The sequence below is a fragment of the Dioscorea cayenensis genome, chromosome 12 (assembly GCF_009730915.1).
Source record: "Dioscorea cayenensis subsp. rotundata cultivar TDr96_F1 chromosome 12, TDr96_F1_v2_PseudoChromosome.rev07_lg8_w22 25.fasta, whole genome shotgun sequence".
NCBI classification, from domain to species: Eukaryota; Viridiplantae; Streptophyta; class Magnoliopsida; order Dioscoreales; family Dioscoreaceae; genus Dioscorea; species Dioscorea cayenensis.
In genome coordinates, this window is record NC_052482.1 from 783557 (window position 1) to 801093 (window position 17537).

The 17537-nt window shown below is 34.3% G+C and overlaps 1 protein-coding gene across 1 annotated transcript; it reads right to left on the reverse strand.

Moving 5' to 3' along the window:
- Positions 1–266: 266 nt before the first annotated feature.
- On the reverse strand, positions 267–10063 carry LOC120273578 (protein TPR1-like). Its single transcript, XM_039280229.1, is given in 27 exon segments — positions 267–733; positions 854–1029; positions 1109–1291; positions 1432–1527; positions 1611–1739; positions 1837–2016; positions 2101–2211; positions 2299–2454; positions 2668–2763; positions 2838–3005; positions 3084–3318; positions 3573–3700; positions 4475–4567; positions 4643–4738; positions 4819–4892; positions 4967–5036; positions 5971–6080; positions 6161–6296; positions 6407–6522; positions 7539–7665; positions 7787–7958; positions 8236–8397; positions 9479–9540; positions 9542–9590; positions 9699–9878; positions 9982–10034; positions 10037–10063. Coding segments are annotated over 27 exon segments (3402 nt in total). The 3' UTR covers positions 267–516.
- Between the last annotated feature and the right edge of the window lie 7474 nt (positions 10064–17537).

The following is a 17537-nucleotide window of genomic DNA, read 5'->3' on the forward strand; positions in this document are numbered from 1 at the left end:
TGAAATCATTAACAAATATTTGTGGGGAGTTAAATCTAGCAATAATGTAACAATAATGATATTTAGACAAAATAGATAAATCAAATCAGTAGCAATTCCTAGATTAAATGGTAAATTGAAAAACTCCTCTCTAAACTTAAAATTATAAATCACAAACCTGAGAAAAAACATCCAATTTGGCAATCATGTCATTTTAACTACTCATTCGACTTATTAATTCAACCTAAATAACATTACTCTAAATTTAAATATGCAACATTCTAAAATAAAATTTAAAAATATGTAATTAAATAGAGGCCTCCAAATATTATATATCATACAAGCGATCAGGAACATGCTTTTCACCCCCTGGACTTGGCCACCTTTTTTTTTTGAGACTACATTATGCAGGTACACAATGGAGATAAATATAGAAATAAAAATGGTAAATGAAAACACTATTGACAGAACACAACACAAGATAGAATAAAAAGATCAGAGACTAGAATTGGGAAACATTGATGCATAAAATTATTGTCATCTTTGAAGCTGGTCAGCAGCTGAATTGCTAGTGGCTGATGATGCAGTTGCCCTGCCATTCGAAACTCCATTGTCGACGGGCGATGAATTTCCCCATCTACCCTCGGACTCGATTGGCTCGATGACTTTAACTGATCCATCAGTTAATCCGATTGCGAATTGATTTGGTTCCTGTGGGTGTGTCGCGATCACCAGAGGATACACTGGAGGGTTACTGCAATGAAAATTGTACATATTATTACATGTTATGAAAGTATAAGTGGTTGTTTTATGAATTACAAGTTTCCAAATGTTTAATTATAGGAGGCTAGGTTCAGTATGATAAACCAAGTACCTGTTTGCAGCTGGAGAAGATAAATAAGCAGAAGGCGCAATGCGACATCTTAATCTCAAGTTATCGGCATCAAACACCCCGATGTTTGCATCACAGAAGGCTGCATAAACCAGCTGGCTGTTGCATGAATAAGCTGCATGGGATATCGGCGCAGAAAGTGTACCTTGGGGAACCCACTGAAATCCAAAACAATTATCATGAGAAACTATTTAAGTCAAAATGGTAATTCATAAGTCTCAAAAGACAGTTAGTTACCTGACGGATCCTTTCCGCTTTGGATGTGTCGTATATTGCTATTTGTGTTTCATGGGATACTAACAAGCGAATTTGATCGGAATGGAACTGGACTCGAGTATCACCAGCAGGTGGTTTCCCTGCAGGTAATTGAATTGCAATGGATTTCTTTTTCTCCCAGTTGTCAGTGTTCCATATACATAGCTGCAGCAATGATCATTATGAATATAATCATTAAACAAACCATCCCAGAGTAAGAGACAGCTTTTCACTAGCAAAATTATAAGAGAGACATAACCACCAGTCAACTTGTTAAGTAGGGGAAAGAAGAAATTCAACTCTACCTGAGCATCAGCACCAGAAGAAACCAAGATGCCAAGACTGTTGGAAAAGGCAAGTCCAGTTATGCGCTTCTGATGACCACTCAGTTTTGTTTTAACCTGAATCAAAATCATAAGAACTAGAAAGCATTAATGGAAATTAGTGGTGAGAATCCAAAAACTGATCAGCAGAATAAGACTACCTCATCCACGCGAACATTATAAATGTGTATAGTAGCGTCTTCCATTCCAATAGCGATGATGTTATTGTCTAGTAGATGGAAGGCTAAATAAGTCGAAGTAGGTGGCGGGGGCATGAATGTAGTCATTATCTACAAAAGATAATATAAATGTGTTGACGTCGAAGATAGATGACAGAATCAAAACCATGGACATAATTATTTAATTAGCAATGCTGCAATGGTTTACCTTGAATGTCATCATGTTGAACAAAGAGACCTTCCCTCCACAAGCCGACATGACATACGAATCATTCTTTGAGAGTGCTATGCAAGGAACTGCTTCTTCAAGGTTGGTTTCTGATACATCATTGATCATAAGAAGACCACTGTTTGGTTGCCAATGCTGTGGAGCAATACTGGCAGTGGCCTTTAACCCCGACCAAGTTAGAACTTAGATGTTTCACACAAAAAGATCCATCAATAAGCAAGCAAAAGAAATGCTAGTCCTTACCTTGCCACTAGGATTCTGCTCATTCCGACTCCATTTCCACAATCTCTGGATAGCATTTGATCCTAGAGCTAACAAACCACCCCCGGAATTTGTGTAAAGAAGTCTTGCAACCTGAACAATTTCACAACCATCATACAAGGAACTAAAGACAATGTGCGCCAAGAAGCACAAACTGACTATAAGGGTAACGGCATTCACCTTGCTGGCAGGCTCTGTGCCTTCTGGCATTGGAACAACACGGCAATGAAGCGGGTCCAGAATTTCAGACAATTCCCATTGTTTGGCCTTATCAGATAAATCCTCCAAAATTCTGGGTTTGATCTCCATCCCCCTAGAAGAGGGTGATCCCCCATTCTGAAAAGAAATCCATAGAAGCAAGAAAAAACTCAATTACCATTTTTTTTTTAAAACATTTAAAGTGCGATGCATAAATGACATTAAGAACAACATTTACATCCATGAGAATATTCCATCTTTTGTAGTTAAAGTCAATGTTCAAGATAAAAGTAGGTTTTCATTAGATATATCTATTCTAAACCCAACCTCCCCACAATTAATCGTACTTACAAGAATAGGAGATGGCTTTGCAGGAGAGCTTCTGTCTAAGCGATCCACCCTACTTATGCTTGGGGAGATGCTAGCAACCACAGGAGCAACCGAAACCTAATTGAAAACATATTATTCATGAGGGTGTCCTTGGGAAAGTAAATTGTATGTTAAGGTTATCAGTCTGCCACCTTGACAGGAGAACTTTCATATTGAGCTCTAAATGCTTCAAAGGATCGACTTCCAAAAGCTCGCAGAGATCTGTGTCCTTCTGCATTGGCAAGTATCTTGAAACCATTGTCCACTGTTGTAACAGCAAGAAGGTTTCCTTCTTTATTGAATCTCAATCGCGGGAGAGACTGTTGTGGTTAATGCTAATGAGTCAAAGATTTTGCAATATATTTATATAGTTCTATGGCAATAATATAGAAACTGACCTGAAGTCCACCGTCTGCATCTGTGCTTGTGATCATGTTCACAATGTCCACATCCCAAAACTTAATTTGATTTTCTTCACCAGCAGCCAAAAAGTGGTTTTGGGTAGTGTCAAACTGAACAACACCAGCTGATTTTTTCCGGAAACCAACATATGTTCTCTTTATTGCCCCTTCACTTTCATTCCACTCTACAAGAAATGAGTCTCCTTCTTTGCTAGTCCCACAGGAAAACAATCTACACAGCAAAGAAAACATATATTAGTGCTACGCTATAACATGAGAATTCCTTAAAAAGACTGAATTCAAGCTTTCAACATTGCAAAGAGAACATATATAAGTGCTGTGCCGTAACATGAGTATTCCATAAAAGGATTGAATTCAAGCTTTCTACACAGCAAAGAGTAACATCAGTGTAGTGCTATAATATAAGAATTCCATGAAAGGAATGAATTCAAGCTTTTTGCTCTAAATTTAGAATCTCAGGCTTGCCTGCTTCCATCAGAGCTATATAACATTGTCGTGCACGAACGCCCAGGAGCATCATAGTCCACTCTAGATCCTATGTTATCATACAGCCATGCCTTAATTTTCCCATCAATAGCAGTTGAGAAAACAAACTGCATTAAGGAATAGGATCAAGATGTTAGTATATGAACTGAAATAAAGAAGGGTTCACTTAAATAACCATAAAGGATAACTTCTGGCATCCTAAATAAGAACATTCACAGATCCTTCCCCTTTTTTCTAACAAAGGGAAGAATTGTTAAAAATGTGTTTCCTAACAAATGCTTTAAAAAAAAATGGACGAAGTGCTATAATACTAAAATTCAGGTTCAGAGTTTATATACAGAAAGAACATGTTCAAGAGGAACCTAATAAATCAAGATGGCACTGCTCAATCACCTCAACATGAACAGCTTTCAAAAAATAGAATTACATAAGCTGGTTTCATTCATACAAAGAAAGTGGAGGAGGATGTTGGACATTGGTGGTGCCCCTTTTTGTTGGTCAAATAAAAATTTCAGCTGATACAAGCTTCTCAAAATAATAATAAATAAATAGATTTCTCATGCAGATTTCTGCACTTCATATGATACTTGCCCTTCCAATAATATGAATTAAAAATAGTTTTAATTTCTAATTTTTTTTTCTTGATAAAGCATAAATAATCACTTATGGGTGAGAGTCACTATAGATGATTAACCTGCCTGAAAATGTCATTTACAGAATAAAGAGAATAATCTGCATCATAGAAAGTATAGATTCACTAAAAGAAACCGTAAGTGGGAACTTCTTCAATGGCAAATCATTTCAGTAGCAAAGGGGTTTGAGCACACCGATAAGGGGGTTAAACTAAGTTTCCCTAGAAGGAGATGACAAAAACAACATACCTGTATATTCTCCTTATGATGGGGGCAAATGGAATAAATAGGAGCCTCATGACCTTCAAAAGTGTAAAGCTTCTGACCGGTCAAATCCCAAACCTATAATAAGGCAATAAGCATTATTAAAGGAATACATACAAAACAAACAAAAGCACAAAAAACTATTACTCATGCCTTTATAAGCTTATCTTCACCACAAGTCACGACAGATACTTGTTTGTTTGGATGAGCAAATGCTATGTCGTTAACTCCTCCCATGTGAGCTTCAATCTGCTTAAAAATCAGAATCATTAGTGCATCATATCTTCCTTCAGTAACGTGAAATAAGATGTTGCACTTTGCAAATCCACCTCTATATGTTGATGTAGCTCATTAGGAGCTTGATAGGCATGTAGATGAATCAAGTGCTTTGAAAATGCAACCCCTGCAGTGGTAAGATTAGAATTTAGCACATAGAGAGAATAGGATTATCCAAATTACCTAAACAAGGAAACTCACCAATCAGGTTTCCATCTGGACTCCATGAAACTTTAGTAACTGATATGGAAGTATCTTTAACCATTGCAGCCTGTCCAAATCAGCATAGAGATGAAGAGATACAGAACAAAAATGACACTTCACACATAAAAATTGATAATACAAACACCTGAACAATAAAGAAATTTTAGTTATCTATCGACCTTGAGTTACCCAGTTGAAATAAGAGAAACAAGCTTGAAAATTTTTGTACCAGCCCAAGGAGAGCCAGCTTATAATTGCCAAAAAAGGAATAGGGCCTCAGCAATGCTACAGTTACATGTAGACAAGTAAATATTACAACTGCAGGCATGAATGAAAATATACACATCCAAATCACCTCAATTGACCTCCATTCACACTGACTTGAAAAAGGCAAAATGTCAACTTAGTGAGGTAAATATCAAGATTGCACTCAAAGGCCAGCATTCAATTGTTCATATATCACGGTAGAGATGCAGAAAAGAAAACACAATCAGATCATGAACTACAACATATCATTTTTTCTACTTATGCATGATGATGAGCCAACGGGCTTAACTCATAATCTCTGAATTGAGATGACAGTAGACAATATGGAAACAAATTTCACAAGCACCATTTATAAAATGAGTAGATTTGCAATCCCTCATAACTGAATAAATCTCCATGCAAAGCTTAAGAATGTTTTTCTCAAACAATAGAACATTCAACAACAACAAGAAGCCATTAGTCCCAACTATTTGTTTTTGCTTTGTTCTGATAGAACAAAAAATATTTAAAAAACTAAAAAATGTACCTGCTAAAGGCAACCTTCCCACTCCACAAACATTAGATAGACAGATTACTAAATGTATTTCCACAAAAAAATATTATATATAGATTAGTTCGTTAAATTAAATAAACCAAATATCTAAACTCCCACAACAACAGAAATTTAAAATGTTTGGAGCCATTTTCATTAATAGGCAAGAACTTTTTCAGAAATCACAGTGAATGATAAGTACCTGAAATTGAGAAGAACAAGATGCTATGTCTCGCAGTTTGAATGGCTTTGACACCAGCCTCTCCCGTAAACCAATTTCCCATAGTGTAATTTCACCAGTCCCGGTGCCCACTATCAAAGAGCAAACGTAAGAAATGAAAAACCAAATAAACAGAAGTGGTGAGTGGTCCAAATCAAAAGCATCTTCATACCTAATAGTAGTGTGTGATGAGAAGGATGGAAGTCCATGCTTGTCACATTTGATCCCTGATTCATGGCACAAGCTACTGTTCTTGGCAGGTCATCCAACGACCATGCAATTTGTGGAATAGGAGCAGGATATGTAACCTGAGTATAAGAAATAAGAAGTAAACTTCAACATATTGCTGATAGGTTGTAATCAGTTAGATTTATATAGGACAATAGTAAAGTCAAGCATGCATGTGAATCCACATTACCTCATCAGCTTGGTGTGTACTAGACCGCATACGCTTCATTAATTGCTCAGAGTCAGCATTCTGATAGTCTGTCATAGTGAGAGTATTTGGAGTTCTGGGGTGTTTCAAGATAGAAACTGTTGCATGGAGCAACTATAATTATTTCTCTTGGAAATATTCACATACATGACAGAAGTTTTTAGTTATAGTGCTACCTTTGACACTTATTTAAATAATTGTGGCATCAATCCTGACCGGATTGCTTAAAGAATTAATAATGACAAAAACCATTGTCTTCTTCAAATTCCACTATAATATGAAAATGACATAGATAAAAACAAATGGCTACAGAAAAATCAAATCAATCTGCTTCAGAGACAAGCCAGTGATGTTCAACACAAAAGAAAAAGCAGATTACAAAGAGAAACCTTATTCTTGGAGTTCTGAAATCAAATTTGCAAAAACATAAGAAAGCAAAATCAAAGAATGATATTTACGCAATTCTGTTAAGTTCAAGTTTAGGGCTAGATATTTGAAGCTGTATACAAAGTCCATGGCATGCACATACAATACTAAACATCAACCTTCCAAGGATTTGCTAGATTAATCCACCACTAACTTCAATTTTTGAGTCCGTGTCCATTGAGCTATAAGGAAATAGGAAAAACATTTAGCCTACTAGTGTGTGCATAATTTCCAAAAGAGTGAAGCAAAGAATGGTGGAAGTCAATATTTTAATAGTGCTTTGCAACTACAAATTTGATAAGAAACTCAAATCTACCATAATGAAAAGTGAAGCACAAGAAATTGGAACAAGTAGATTGTAAGAACATTTGAAACTTTTGTGTTAGTGATATCAACGGAAATAAGAAAATGTTCAAATTAGAAGTGAATGTATAAAAAAATATCAGCTGCTTTCAGGGTAATGATTTCCCATGGATAAAAGTAGATGGACTTAGAACACCTTTAGGAAACATTTGGAAAGCCATGAACAGATCCAAGAAGCATGGAAAAAAAAAGTAGCATCATTAGTTTTGCAGTTTACTTTTTTCTGTAAAATATGTGAAGTTTCTTCTAAAACTAAAGCACAAGAACTACCATACAATATGTAATCAGTGGTTGAATCATGAAATAAAGGTTCCAAATCTCAGACCTTGATTGGGTGGAATAGATATGGTAGGTGCAGCAACAACAGCAGATTGAACTGATGATGAACCAGCAGCATTAGCCATCCAGCCAGCTAAAGCACTGGCGTTTGCTGCTGCCGCAGGTGGGAATGGCTGGATATAGCAAGGTTAAGAGTTAAATAAAAGATGCACATCTGAAGTGCATAAGTCCTGTATATTAAAAATCAGTCTTTCTTTCTGTGCAGAAGTCATTTGTTACGGGATATAAATGTACCGCATGTGGCCCAAGTGGCGTATATGTAGCAGGCTTGGGAACAGCTGCAAGAGGTACAGAAACTGAAGGTGCACGAGCACCGTTTGGAGGAGCACAAGTATGGTCCGTGAACAACGTCTTAATATCAGGATTCTGCCTTGGGTTCTTGCAAAGTTGATGTTGCCAATTAAGGCTGTCAAAACCATAATATCACAATCATTGGCCAGTACCGTTATACTATATAATCCTAATAAATTCTAGCAACACACGTCTCATAAACAACTTAACATAAATTCAATGTCCGGATTCTCAAAACCCACAAAAGAAAATGCTTAAGCAATGGAAATGCAAGTAGTATTCCCACATTTCACAAAGTTAGCCAAAAGGCATGGGTGATAAAGTAGGAATCACGATCATGTCAGAAAGGAAAATCCAAGTAGATAAGACATTGCTGTAAGATATTTATTTACCTTTGGTTGATTAAAGTTCTCAATCGTGATGCCTTGAGAGTGGGAAAAACTAGCTTCTCTCGAAACAAAGGATTGGCTTCTATAAGTTTTTTCAGCTCAATAAGCATGATGCTTCGAGCCGACTTTGTGTCACCATATTTTGATAATTGCTCATTTTCCCTGCAGTTCAAAGCGCCAAAGGAAAAAAAACCAGCTAGATTAAATAATTGATCAGCTTTTATTTTACAGTGCTCACAAAACACATCATTTCAAACTAACATAGGTATTAAGAGAAAGGACTTGGACATAAGCAATAAATAATAGTAGAGCTTCAAAAATATTCCTATAATATGAATCAACTTAACTTTGGTTGCAAATAAAAAAGGAGAAAATACAAGACAGGAAGATTAAAAAACCAGACCACTAAGGATTCATTCCAAAGTAGAATGACTGTTCAAGGAAGGTTGGTTTTTTGTCATTTATCACAAAAAAAAAGTATACAAATTGCCAATTTCTACTCCACAGCAATGTGGCTCCTCAATTGAAAGAGCAATAAGCACATAACCTGATAAATGACTGAAACAACAAAAAAAGAAGAATGGGCAAATGAGTATCTTACTCCACATGACAGATCAATCCCTTCTATATCATTCGATAACATTGAGTTCTTAAAATTTGATACATATAACCTCCTTTCACAAACAAAGGTGATACATCTTAAAGTGAATAATGTCATTTGCGGCATACAAAAAAAGTCAAATTACCAACTGAGATTTATCAATAAAAGCATTGACTTTAATATTCCATGATCTGCATGTTCAATTTCAAGGGTTGATGTCAGTTCTATTACTGCACAACACTGGGCAATATTCAAATTGTGGGCTCACTCGTGCAACAGTGAACATTCTCTAGTGGTTTTAAAAAAATTTTTTTGTTTGTCACCACTGCTATTTGAAGGAGTACTTCTGGTTGTATTATTTTTTTGGGAAGAGAGCTGCACCACAAAAAGCGAGCTGACCACCATATAAAAATAGCAATTGTGTATATTCCTCTATTTGATAACATTAGAGTTGACCATGAAAAAAAACATCTGGGTTTGAATTTCACTAAAATTATTATATAGCAAGAATGACTTTTTCCCTTTCTAGCAATACAGTCATGGAAAAAGTAGTTCAATAGCATTTGCAAGAGATAAAAACAAAAATCAGAACCTCAAGTAATGATATAAGTGTAAGCAGAAAAACACAACACACAACTGACCTAAAAATTTTCAAGTGTGAGAAGCTGAGTAATCTCTTTAAACAACTCCTCATTAAACGTTGAGAAAAACCTTGAGATCTTTCACTAATATCTCCACCGCTTTTGCTCTGTCATGCCTATATACACATCATCGAACAAATTTAATTTGAATACAAAAAAATCAAATTTTTCAAATAAAAACAGAGCAATTAGCAATATATATATATATATATATATTACAAAACCTGTCAAGCGCTTCAAGATACTTCTGCTTCCTTATCTCAAAGAAGATCTTCATTGAGTATCGATTATCATCAACCTTTGTGAACCCAGAGAGATACTTCTCCACCTCGTCCCACTCCCCTGCCTGCACTTTCTCATCAAAGTACTTTATATTGAAGAAAAATCCAGATTCCTGCTCCAACCTGAGCCAAAACCCCATGAAATCCAATCAAGCCATCAAAAATCCCATTCAAAAAGAGAAAAGAACCGGGAAAAATCGCTCAAAAAAAGCAGTAAAGGCCTTACTTGTGGACAGACTCCTTGAACTTCTCCTCCTCCAGGAACTGGAGAATAAGAAAAAAACCAGCTCCCGGCTCAGCGACGACATTTCACGAGAATCCAAAGAAAAACAACCCAAAAAAATCACGAGAAAAATCAAGGCAGAGGTCGAATTGGAGCTCAAAATGGCGGCGACGCCTCAAGGGAGACGGATCTGACGGTTGAATTCGGAGATTTCACGGCGAGGCAAAGAGAATTCAAGGGATTCGAGAGCGAGCTAGGGTTTCGGCTCCCATTGAAGACAAAAGCCAAGAGGAAGAGAGCGTGAGAAGAGATGAGGACTTTGTCTCGCTTTCTTCGATGCGGTTTCGCACTTCTTTTTCACCGGCTTATCAAGTGATAAGCAGGCGTACTTATCAATGATAAGTGATGTGATAGCTTATGATGGCGTAGATAAGTAGAGTTTTCGTCGGTTAGTGCGGACGCGAGAAGGTGATTAAAACGGGTGTATATTCGTCGTGGCGTCCACATTGAGTTGGGTTTGTCGGGAGATGACGTGGCGTTTCGCGATATGAGGATTTGAGTTCCGTTTTCTCGCGATATTTTCGTTTGGGGTGGGACCTGTGGATCCGGTGTTCGGTGTCAAATAAAGTAAATTAACTAAAAATAATATCCATTTTTTTTATAATAGAACAACCACTACCTAGTGCAATGCATTGTTACTTTAATGGAAAATTGACAGATTAATGATCCAATTTTTTTTTTCTTTTGTAGATAAACCACGATCCAATTGTTTGGTATAATATTATATAAATACTATTTAAATATCGTAGAAATATTTTTATTACTGTAAAAAAATATTAGTAATTCTTTAAGATCTTGTTTATTCATTATTCATTAGGTTTATATGTGAGAATGTTATTTCCCTCCTCTTTTCTACAGGGTTGCTGACAAAGAGGTTTATTAGTTTTGTTAGGTTCTTGAAAATCTTCCAGTGTGCACTTGGTAAAATTTTAATTACCTCACATGACGTGATAATTTCTTACTGAGTTAATTTATCTCTAAAAAATAGATTGAATCTCCATAATTGGTGCACTATTTTAAATATTTGTTCCTAAATAACTTTTTCGGAGTCAATGTTTGTTATTTTTGTAAAATAAAAACCAGTTATTCTCTATTTTAAAAATAGATAACTTAGCCGGTAATTATTTTATAAATTAAAATATCTTATCCAAAAAAATCTTGAAATTAGTAAATAAATGAGTGGAAGCTTTAGGTGACACGTGGCAATAAAGCATTGGTGGATAAGGCTGTTTGCTGTTTTTGTCTGTGTATGTAAACAGAGCCTTGGATTCCATGTATGGAAAGTAAAGAGAAAACCTGGTTTCATTTTAACCTCGAGAAATTGAGAAAGGGACAGGATCGACAACGTGTCGGGTTCGGAGCAAAGGTGAGAAAACAGGCTAGGGTTAGTCAATTTAGAAAATAAAGTAAGAGAAAGAGATGTGGGTCCCACCAATTGTAAGGATCTAGTGCATTTAAGTAATAAAATTATTATAAAAATTTAAAAAATAATAATTATTATTATTAGTCTGAACGTGTTTTTTTCTCGTGCACGGCCAACTAGAATCCCTGACAAAAAGCATGAAGCACATTCATGTTTCATTGATTATTTATTTATTTATTTATTTTTTTAATTACTGTATATAGCACTTATTTATTTCCCCAAGAACAAAAGGTTATTTTTTTAAATAATTATTATTTATAAAAATCTGATGAATAAAAAAATAAACTAACTTTTTATATAATCCATACGGGTCTCATTACATGGGATGCTAATTTTTTTAGAAGATCCGAGATTAAACCCAAAACTCATGCAAAATGAGGGTATAAATACTTGTTGACCTTACAATTACGGTCCATATATGTGTTTGTTAATATATATATATATATATATATATATATATATATATATATATATATATATATATATATTATGATAAAAATTTTAAGACATGGTTTAAACTCGCTTCTGTGTAGAGTGGCTAGTTTTTTATAAGACCCTAAATCGAATTCAAAACTAACGCAAGGATACGGTTAATCACGACAGATAAAAAATACTTAAATTTCCTTAAATTTTTGTAAAAATACTTAAATATAAAATTTTTGATACCATGGTTTATTATTTTATAAAAATACTTAATCACGCCATAATAATTTTTTATTAAATTTTGTAAAATATTTAAATTTCTTAGTACGTGAGATACAGTTAATCACGACAGATAAAAAAGAAATTTTTTGAAACATGGTTTAATCATCAAAATTAAACTTTCATATGATATGGTGAAATTTTCCGTGACTATTGCAACATGAAAATATGATAATATATTTGATTTGGTGTTTTTTAAAATTTTTTTTATTTGAGGTGATGTTGCTGTTGAATTTTATTGCATCCATTATTACAAATTTTTTTGGAGCATTGAATGGTGCCCACGGATTGATTTTTCCTCATTCTTTTGTGGAGAATTTTTAATTTGATGTGGAAAAGAAAAGGACTTATAAATGTGGAAAATAATAAAATTTATTATAATGATTATTTTTTGGTTGGCTAATATAATAATTTGATTGGTCATGGGCCATATAGAAATGTGAGCACAAAAAAGAAAGAAGAAGATGGTGCCAAGTCATCATGTCTCTCATATATGGATAATATTAATAAATAAATGGAGAAATAAATAAATAATATGGCTATAAATAAGGTCACAAGATTTCAAGAATCAACTTATTCCAAGCATCAACTCTTAGTTTGAATATTATATTATTTTTTCAAAAAAAAAAAGGAAAAACATGCAAAAGCAACATGCTTTATATATATATTATAATAATAATTCTAAAAAGGCAAAAGAAACACATTTGGAGTAAAAATACAAATTAGGTGTAGAGATTAAAAAAAATTAAAAATTACTAATATGATTTAATTGGTATGAATTAGTATTTGCCAACTTAGTTTGTAATCAATCACTTCTTATTTTTGGTTTTTTTTACCTTTTTTGCCAAAAAATAGTATTTAAAATAACTAACAAGCTAAGATTCGATGTTAATTTGATATTATAATATCCTATCCTAGCTCTTAAAAATATTTCATAATTTATTTTGTTAATAAATCTTTTATTGACAAATTCTTTCTTATGCCTATTTGTGAGAGGTTGTTGGGATCTAATAAATTTGTTTTAATTTTAACAATCTTTCATTTGACTCTAGCAACCAATCACACGAAAGTGATGGAATTTATTAAAATTTCATATTACCGGAATGTTGCTCTACTGAGAATATATATATATATATATAATAATAATAATAATAATAATAAAATAATAACTTTTTAAAATAAGGATGGATAAGAAATTTTTTTTTTTCTAAATTGGGGATTTATTCAGCATTGAAAATTTTGTAGGGTTTTAGTGGTCCTATGAAACTTACAAGAAAAAAAAACATGCTAACCAAAGAATGGACCATGAGAGGTACTAAAAACAACATGGTTGACTTTTACTATTCAGAGTTTTGGTTGGAAACGGGTTTCAAAACGTGTCAAAATTGTGTAATGACCGTTGACCAATCTTAGTCCCTATATCTTGATCAGAGCACATATCCCAATGAATTTTTGATCACTTTCATCTTCTAATCATGTGAAGCATGCTGACATGTTTGGATGCCAAGATGGGTTCAGGGCAAGTGATATATACTTGGTGAGGAATTGGGTGCTGGAAAGAGGGCTTGTTGGGTTTGGGAGGTGGGTGCGGTGTTGGGTTCACGGTTGGGTCCAAACACACCTGACTTAAAAGAGGGACCGAATTTGAGCATGGATCTAGTAGAGTTTAATGAAAAATAATCCAGGTGATTCGGTTCCGTGGTAAGACGTGACTCATTTTTAATCATAAGTTTTATAAATTTTTATATTTATTTATTATATAATATAATGATAGGTTAATTACATTAAAAGATTGTTGTTCTTTGTTTAGAAATGTCACGCCCGAACCCGGGTTCATGGACGCTGGGGCCTGAGCAAACGCAGTAGACACCTCATGGCCGAAATCATGTAGAGCGTCTGGCGCCAAACACGATCCAAAAGCGAGCAAAGAATCAAAGCTCGATGGATTGCAAAAACCAATATAAACTTATACAAATAAAACATAGCCACACACAAGCGGGACTTAATACATGCTAATACTCGACGATTGCCCTAACGATCCCCGCCAAAGCTATCCGCCACTCAACTCTACTCTTGATCTGAAAAGATATTAAACAATAAATTATGAGCTTGAGCGATAGGTAGCACCCACTAAAAAAATTATAGGGATCATTTGCAAAAAAATAAAAAAATTATCAAAAATCAAAATCGGAAATCAAATTTATTTCAAATAAACATAGATGTCAAAAACCAAAACATATAGGTCCCCCAAACAACTATTGCTATAACAAAAATAATGAGAACTCATATATTTATCCTCGGTGACCCTGAGCGAATATCGAACTCATAAGTTTACCCTCGGTGACCCGAGCAGTTATCAAAAGGTCGTTATTCTTCACCGACGGAAAGCGGTGGGAAACTATAGTTTCTATATCGAGTACGTGTCGACAGCGGTCGGGTGTTTAACCCCGATGTGCAGGGTTATTGCAAAGTTAGTTTTGGGACTACGAGTACTTTTGTCAAAAATATTTCATGTTCACAAAACAATAAACTATCAAAAATTCATCTTTGGGCAAAATCGCAAGTAATTTGCAGTCACATGATCTCATTTTTATCATATCAAAATAATCCAATTAATAGAATCCAAACATGAATAGATAATAAAGAAAAACACAATAGTAATTAATCGGAAAAGTAAATAAATATACGGAATTCAAAAAAATTAAGTAATCCAAATGTAAATAAAATATTTAAACCTTTCAATTAATTCTAATCCAAAAATAAAAATATCATTAATTGGAATTTTAAAAATAATTTAAAAATAATTCCAAAAAAATAATAATAAATAAATAATTCAAAAATATAAATAAATACATAAAATCATTATTTTTCTCAAAATTTTCAGATGTTTAGAAAACTAGAGTATATACATATAATATGATTTATATATAGGATACTTACCGATTAACAACCCGAGTTTTTTTGAATTCTTACACCAATCGAGTATTTCTCGGGAAGTCCTAATTTGGGAATAACCCATCGAATTACAAGTAAACAAATTCTAAAAATTCACACGAATGCAAAAAACAAATCAAACACTAACAAAATTACCAAGGTCGAGACCAATAACCAACTCACCTACAAACCTTATGATTAAAAATCGGTAGAGCTTTTGCAAATTCTAACCAAAATCAAAAAAATTTCAAACTTATGAGAAAACTAGGCATCTTCATCTAAAACATATCCAAACCTCACAATGATTTGAGACCTACATAATTTAAGCCACCAAGTATTAAAAAAATCATACTTATGTAAAACAACGAGTTTCGAGACATGCCTATTGCAATAAAAAAATATCTCACAACATATAACTTCAAAAAGTAATACAATCTTCCCGACAATAAGATAACCTCAGAAATGAACAACTTTCCTATTTTTTTACCTTATCCAATTCAATCTTCATGATTATAAAAAAATGACCATAATTCTTCGGGCTATGCACGAAATATCATCTGAGACACTTACACCAATAGGGCTATATCTCACAAACTACAGATGCATAAAATCTGAAAATTTTCAGGTAATTAGGTAACATCAAAATATATAATTTTGTTATATTACCCTTCTCCAAATTCCATTTACAAGACCATCAAATTGTCTAAGCAATCGTAATGTTCTATGCAGAAATAGTATTGAGCACACCTATAGAAATCTGCTCATATCTCACAATTTACATGGCTAAAATTCTGAAATTTTGCAGAGTCAAATATAACATCGTCCTATATAACTTTCTTATATAAATATAAATCTAAAAACAGAACTTACAATTACGAAAATAATCAAAAAACGCTCAAGGGCTGACAGAAATCCATCCGCGTCACTGCGTCTAAAAAAATTTATAATTTGCGGGATACTACTCCAAAAAAATTCTGAAATTTCAGTAGTAAGCTAAACAAGATCTCGATCTACAATTTTTTTCTATTCTGATCTCTTCCAAATTCCATCTCTAGATCTTTGAAATAAATTAGAGATCTCTACTGTGCTAACATGGACTTTCTGAATTTTATCCTCAAACTAAAATCAAATCAATTCTCACCAAACCCTAACCCTAACTAGTAACATGTTACAGACAAGCATAAGAAAGAGCAATAACAAAAACTCTGAACCTTACCTCAACAATAACAGTGAAATGAAAACCGTGACGATGAGACCCTTCTCCCGTCCTCGTCGCCGACACCACCCTGCAAAAGGAAGAGAAAGAGACAAGGCAAGTCTCTCTCTCTCTCTCTTTTCCCCCTATGATCTAAAAACCGAAAAAGCGAAGAGGCAGCTAGGGGTTTTGAAACTAAACAAAAACAAAATTAATGGCTAAGATTGAAAGTAAAACCAACGGCTAGGATTTGATTAAGGGGTGGGGCTCACAAGAAATCACTAAATTGAGGCTATTTAACGGGTGAGGATGAATCACATCTCGGTTCAGTAGTAACTACCACAAAATCGTATCCATGGAATCATTTTTTGAGTTTAATCAACTGGCGATTGGGGTAGCCCAGATCTTGTGCAATGGGTCTAGTGGAGTTTGATCCGGGTGCAAGTTCACCCTCCAACACTGGTTGGACTGCACTAGCTATGGTCTAATGAATGGGTTCGGTGCATTTGGAGCCAGAATATTGCATGGTTTTTCACGTAATTTTAGCTTCATGTATGGGTCTCCCTAGTTTGTGCTTGATTCACACAGGTATAGTTTATTTGATTAGGACCGGACGTTAAACAGATTGAGGTGTTGAGTCATTGGGTTATCAGTTGAACGGTCGGATTAATTGGGTTAATGTTGGGTCGGTCAATATAGATATTTTAAATAATTTAATTTAATACAATATTTTTATTTTTCTAAAAACTTGTTTACTTAAAAAAACCATGGTTCAACCTCCAATTCATTTAAAAATCACAGGTTCATATTGGTTTTTACTGATTATTGGGGGTTTCTGATAATGCAACAGTGTAAAATTTAGTGAAAGTCGCTTTAGCAATGCTATAGAGTCATGACACTATGGTGATATTACTATTTACTATGCAGTCTGTCTGTGTCACACACTGACAGCTGGATTCCTCGGTCTAGTAAAATCAATGCTCACTAGTACTGTAGCGCTGTTATTATTCATTGTACAGTTTGCATGCAGCCGCAAATTGCCGCAAGAACTCTCTACCAAGTCTATGCAGTCTCTGTGCGGCCACATATTGCTTGTACAGTGTTCTGCCGAACTTGTAGAGGCTCTATGAGGCTTGTATGACCTTCTTAGGTCCAATACACCCTTTCAAACTTTCAAAACAAAACCCAGGACACTACCAAACTTGTCAATATGTGTTAGAACGAGATGAACATCAACACAATAAG